General features: G+C 35.5%; 1 protein-coding gene across 1 annotated transcript; it reads right to left on the bottom strand.

Annotated features, from left to right (window-relative positions):
* Nucleotides 1–2,820: 2,820 nt before the first annotated feature.
* LOC128211024 (galactose-specific lectin nattectin-like) lies at nt 2,821–5,300 on the bottom strand. Its single transcript, XM_052915401.1, has 2 exons — nt 4,956–5,300; nt 2,821–3,255 (listed from the first exon to the last, which is right to left on the bottom strand). The coding sequence occupies exons 1-2, from the start codon at nt 5,208–5,210 to the stop codon at nt 2,851–2,853; spliced, it is 660 nt and encodes a 219-aa protein (XP_052771361.1). The 5' UTR covers nt 5,211–5,300; the 3' UTR covers nt 2,821–2,850.
* Between the last annotated feature and the right edge of the window lie 352 nt (nt 5,301–5,652).

The raw sequence follows: 5,652 nt of genomic DNA, 5'->3' as shown, positions 1-5,652 counted from the left end.
TGGACCCTCAAAATGTGTGGGTCATTGAGATGCACCTTCATGCTAAAATTCAAGTCTGTGCATTGCAAATAGTTTAGGTAGATCAGAGGATTTGGAAAGGAACTTTTGCTCGAGTACATGTATGTTTGTATGTTCCAAGATATAGCATTTACCTCTATCTTTGTAAATTGTGTTGACGACAGGGATTCCTCATTGTTATATCTCTTGCTGTTGACAACAATATTGGTGATGGCAACAACATCCCCCAACACCACAGGCTCTGCTGCAATGTTGCGCCACAGGCTGACTTTCACCTTCCCAGTACGGTCCTCCACCGTAATGGTCCGCACATTCACCTCTTTGTCATTCATCATTACTGTAGTGGCAACGCTGTCCTGCAAGGAGAAATAACATCGACATCTTTGATGTGGCATAAAGAAGTTTTTGATTGCTTATTTTCAATCATCATCTTTTATGTATGCCAACATTTGTCTGCCTGTAAAGGGGCATTAAATTTGCACACAAAAAAAACCGTTAGTTATTACCCTGTCAAATTGTAACCCTTGCGATGGTAAATAAAAGTGTGTAGTTGAAACACCAATGCGCCCAAAGGGTCTTGTCACAAATAAATTTGACATTTGACCTTGAAGGATGACCTTGACTGTGTTATGTTACAAATGAATATCTGCAACTTAATGAGATACATATGCATGTCAAGTATCAATTCTGTATCTGCAATAGTTCAAAAGTTGACCTTTGACATTGAAGGATGACCTTGACCTTCAAATGTTACCACTGAAAATTGGTGGCTCCATCAGGTACACCTACATGCCAAATATGAAGTCACTAGCTGTATTAGTAGAATATATGACAATTAAGCTTTGTGACATTGAACTTTGACCTGCAACACATAAACTTGGATGTGGTTAACATTTCTGTAAAATTTAAAAAATCATTTATTCATGACGGGAGATACGGATCAGACACGAACATGTGTACGGCTAGACAGACACATAGGGCAAATCCTGTTACACTCTATCCAATAAGCTCTATGTATGGGTGATGGTATACTTTGTATAACAATTACGCAATCAATTTTTAAGTGTTCACTTTTATATATATACACTTTGAGAAAACACTTAGAATACACTTTGTGCTCAATACAGTCCAAAGGACTTAGAATCAAAGAAGCTCGACCAATAAAAATGAAAAAGTTAAAATCAAACTATTGATCAAACACACACTTAACAATTAAAATCTCGTTTCCAATATTCAAACACGTGTGATGTAAACACTTGATAAAAAAAGTCACAAGTGCTTCTCAAATACTTGCTTTACAATATTTTAACAATGTATCCAATATTCCAAACACCTCAAACTATTGATTATCAAACTCTTGATGTAAACAAAATGTTAATTGATTTTTAACCAGTCTTTAATATGTCAATTCAATACATGTCTGTGTGTGTGATTATCAATAAAAAAATCCCAAATGTACGTGTTTGATAATGGTGGTGGGGGCGAATAGCGCAGTAAAATGATAACCTAAATTTAGCATGCGCACTCGAGTAACGTTAAGTAGAAATGCACGGAATACAACATACATATATAACCCGAGATAAACATAAGGCTTGGTTACGAAATTAGTCCATGCATGCTAAAATGAACGAAGACGGATCGTTTTTCCGAAGTCGAATTCACGTAGTTTGTCCAAAAATGGTTTGTTTAAAAATGCACAGAGAACATCAAACATAAATAACCTACGATAAAAAGAAAACTCAAGTGAATGACAATATATTCAAGTGCATGCAAACGGAACTGCTGATTGTCGATTCGTTGTTGTTGAACGAGGGCCGAGATTTTACAAAATGGCAGGCTCCGGTGTTGTTGAACGATGCCCAGAGTTTTTGAAAAATGACTGACTTCGGACGCTTTGTAAATTGTGCAGATATGTCACAAGACAAAAATAACAATGCACTGCTATGATTGTAAAATACTCAACACATACAATAAGAAATTGAAGGAAAAACAATTTGTTATAGTTGGCTACTTACCAGATATAGTTTGTGGTTTGTAGAAGAGTTAGCCCGGATTGAAGCTGGCGACGATTCCTCCGCGATATTTTAGTCGAACATTCAAAATGAATTGTATATAAATCACTTATGATAACAAACGTTTTTCGACGTTAATTTTTTTTAATTTCCATACGTTTATTTTAATGAAATAACAAAATAGCACGCCCGACACTTCACATTCATGGACTACTTTTAGCCGAAGTACCACAGAATTGGGCGGGTTTTGACAAGCTGGCGGGAAATTCAATGGACTACTTTTATTACCCGGTACTGCACAATTTGACAGAGGGGTGAGCGCAAGACTGTGCTAAGTGCATTCTTTATTGCTTTACACTTAACACAGTCTTGAGCTCACCCCTCTGACAATATGTAAAAGCATAAATTACTACGAGACAGGATAAATCATTTTTAATACCTTCATTTGACCAAAATGCAAATAATCGAGTTTCAGACTCGCACAATAAATGATTTATTAAGACACATCACACATAATAATTGAACTATGCATGTGGAAAACATGATAGATATGGAACTTCTTTCAGCGCGGCATTCTACCTGAATCAAGGGGTCCGCGAAAAATAGTGTAACTCTGAAATATGGTATCAAACATGACTCCAGAGAGTTTGCCTAAAGGCAACTCAAAAATAATAGTATCAAGAACGTTTTATTGATATATTCAAGATATATATCGCTAACTATCAAATATATCCATTTCACACAAAATCATATACTTACTTTTACAATAATGCCATTATTTATAGTTTTTTTTTCCACATTGATACATATAATTGCGCACTCAAATACCTTTTTCACATACAGAATTTGACATTGTAATTGAACAAGCATAATCAGCCCATGCCACTCCGGCCATGTATATCACGAGACAGTTTTCCCCAGTGGAACCATTCGGCTCACTAATTTTGCTCATTTCCTCAAACGCAAACTCTTCCCCAGTCGACCATTCCCATGTGCCTTCTTCAACAATGTCATTCCCTCCTATCCATACTAACCCCGTGACAACCCCCTCATTATCGAGCCAGGCAAATATGGATGAACTTTCTTCCTGAGTCGTTATAGCAGCTAACGGCCCGCCTAGTTCTTCGCAGTGTAGTTCTGCATCTGCACACGTCATTAGTCCAGTTGATAGGTAGTAACAAGATGAATCGATTCTAATCCAATCTTGGGGACATCTTAATTCCTGCTATAAAACAGAATATGTTTGTATATTATTATTTTGTTTCTATTAAAAAACATACTCCGGATATAAAAGCATGTAGGTATACTCAAGAATTGTCACAGTATAACGCAATCATATACTGATAAAAAAAACTAAGCTGTCTAATCATATTATTGTCTAAAACCCGTACAATTAGATGTTCGTCAGCTTGTCTCTGAACATTCAAACATTTTTGAATGGTTATGTTTTAATATTTATGGAACATAAGCCTGTTGTCTCATGTGCTTTGGGGTCTCATAGACTTTTAACCTGAAACGTCCATACAAATGATTGACTACACATAATTGCAATTGGTGATTCAAGATAAATATACCACAATTAATATCACCATTCTACACAAAATTAAAACAGTCCGAGCGCTTTCCAAATAAGGCCTGCAACATTTAGTAGAATATGAAGATATAAACTTACATATTCAATAGAAGCAATTCTCGGATGACTATTGAAAATTTTGTGTCATTTTTAAGTTCGTTCGAAACGACTTTAAGGAATTCAATGTAAATTCGGACGTTGACAAAAATCAATGTTATGTTGTCCACTCAGTAAGAACTCAGTAAGAACTCGAGGGCTCTTTGTTCAAAAGTTATATTCCCTTGCTCATTTTTAATAGCAACAGTTGTGCAGGGCATTGCTCCAGCACTATTATATGGAAAAAGTTGCAACTTTGATCATTTATAGATGGCAATGTAAAATTGTACTCAGTGCAAGAATATGGCTATTGATTATTGCAGAGTTATCTCCTCTTGGTATTTGCGTTGTAATGTCTTAACAACAGGTCAGTGGGAGACACTTGGAAACTACTGGAAGTAATACAGGGACATGTTGATCATTTATTGATAGCAATGTGAATTTATGTATAACATAAGCATTGTTTAATTCTTGGTCTCATTTTTTGCTGAGATATATTTCCTTCTGCTTTAAACGTCTTTTCTTTGAAGGAATTGACTTAAAAAAACTGAGGGATAGCAACGTAAAAATGAGCACAGTACATACTTAAGTTATTGGATTAAAAGGTTTGAAACTATTTCCCTTTTCACTCTGGATATCTTAAAATGAATATAGTGAAATATTGTGGTCATAGTCATAATACTGTGTTGTTTGTGCACTTTAGAATTATTATAACTCTTCGACCCATTGTTGCAAAGTAATTTCCTATTTTTCCTTGTTTTCTTTTAAATAATAATTGTCTTCAATTAAGCAATATTTTTGCAGAATGTGTCAGCATTTCAACGATTTGTTTACATTCCAATTATGATGTTTTTTGTTCTGGATGTTGAACACATACGTTTGAACGAAGTTCTCCCTTTTGTCGACATGATTCATTATAAATAACTCATAAGGATAACACGAAGCCCTCAGATGCATAATGAAACTAGGAAGTTTTATTTATATTATTCAGAAAACATTTGAACATAATCATGTCGAAAAAGACTGTTCAGTAACCGAAAGTGTTTGAAAGTTTATTTAAGAAAAGTATAAATCCGACCACAAATTTATTCTTATCAGAGATGTTGTATGGGCAAGACAGTCCTTTACAGAGTATATTATTTGAGCTAAAACATTGCCATTTATCTACATGAAACAGTGTTTCTCTACAGGTAAAGTGGTACAAAATGAGTTGATTTGTTTTGCTTTATGCCAAATACATGTAAAATTCCACTTACTGTAACAAACAGCTGCCATTCTGAACTGGCCGCAAATTCTGTGGGGGAGCTCGAATCTAGAGCAATAAGCTGGCAACCCATTGAGAGCTCCCTGAACCTCACTGCATTGCACCCGTCTGATCCCCTAGCAAGACAGTGGACAGCACACGCCGCAGTGCTTGGAGAACTCGCCTCTGTCAAAAGCGTTCCCGTAACCGTATCATTTCTAGTGAATAATTTTGATTTAATTTCCGCAGCACTTAAGTATGGTTGCATTCATGCAGTATAAATACATATGCCAAATACAGCAAAAGGTTTTTCACTTTCATTGCTTAGTAGTATGGAAACAGTGGTTTGTCCCTGATATCGAAATCCGTGAATAGATCAGTTTTATGACTGATTGTTGTCTGACGTTTCGATGTTACTTTTATAACACTGATGTAATCAGTACGCGGGAAATTGCTATAGTGCGGTTCATTTTAGATTATACAATATTTTGATATGGATATTGTTATAGTTCTTTTAGTTGTGAAACTTGCTTGTGTAGTAAGCACTATAAAATTGCCAAAACTCACAAAAATACACAATGCAAGGGTTTCTAGCAGATGATATCGTTCGTTATTTCTCGATAAATAACTTGAAATAGATTGGCATTTATCGTATTCAATAATAGAAATTGCCCCCAATACATTAGGACGTTTTCTTGACGACAACGCCG

Source organism: Mya arenaria, chromosome 12 (assembly GCF_026914265.1).
Source record: "Mya arenaria isolate MELC-2E11 chromosome 12, ASM2691426v1".
Lineage (NCBI taxonomy): Eukaryota > Metazoa > Mollusca > Bivalvia > Myida > Myidae > Mya > Mya arenaria.
This window is presented reverse-complemented; position numbering and strand designations above follow the sequence as displayed.

Coding starts and splice junctions, on each gene's coding strand:
- LOC128211024 (XM_052915401.1), bottom strand. CDS start 5,210: ATGCAACCATACTTAAGTGCTGCGGAAATTAAATCAAAATTATTCACT. Junction 3,256..4,955: donor AATGGCAGCTGTTTGTTACA/GTAAGTGGAATT, acceptor TCTGTTTTATAG/CAGGAATTAAGATGTCCCCA.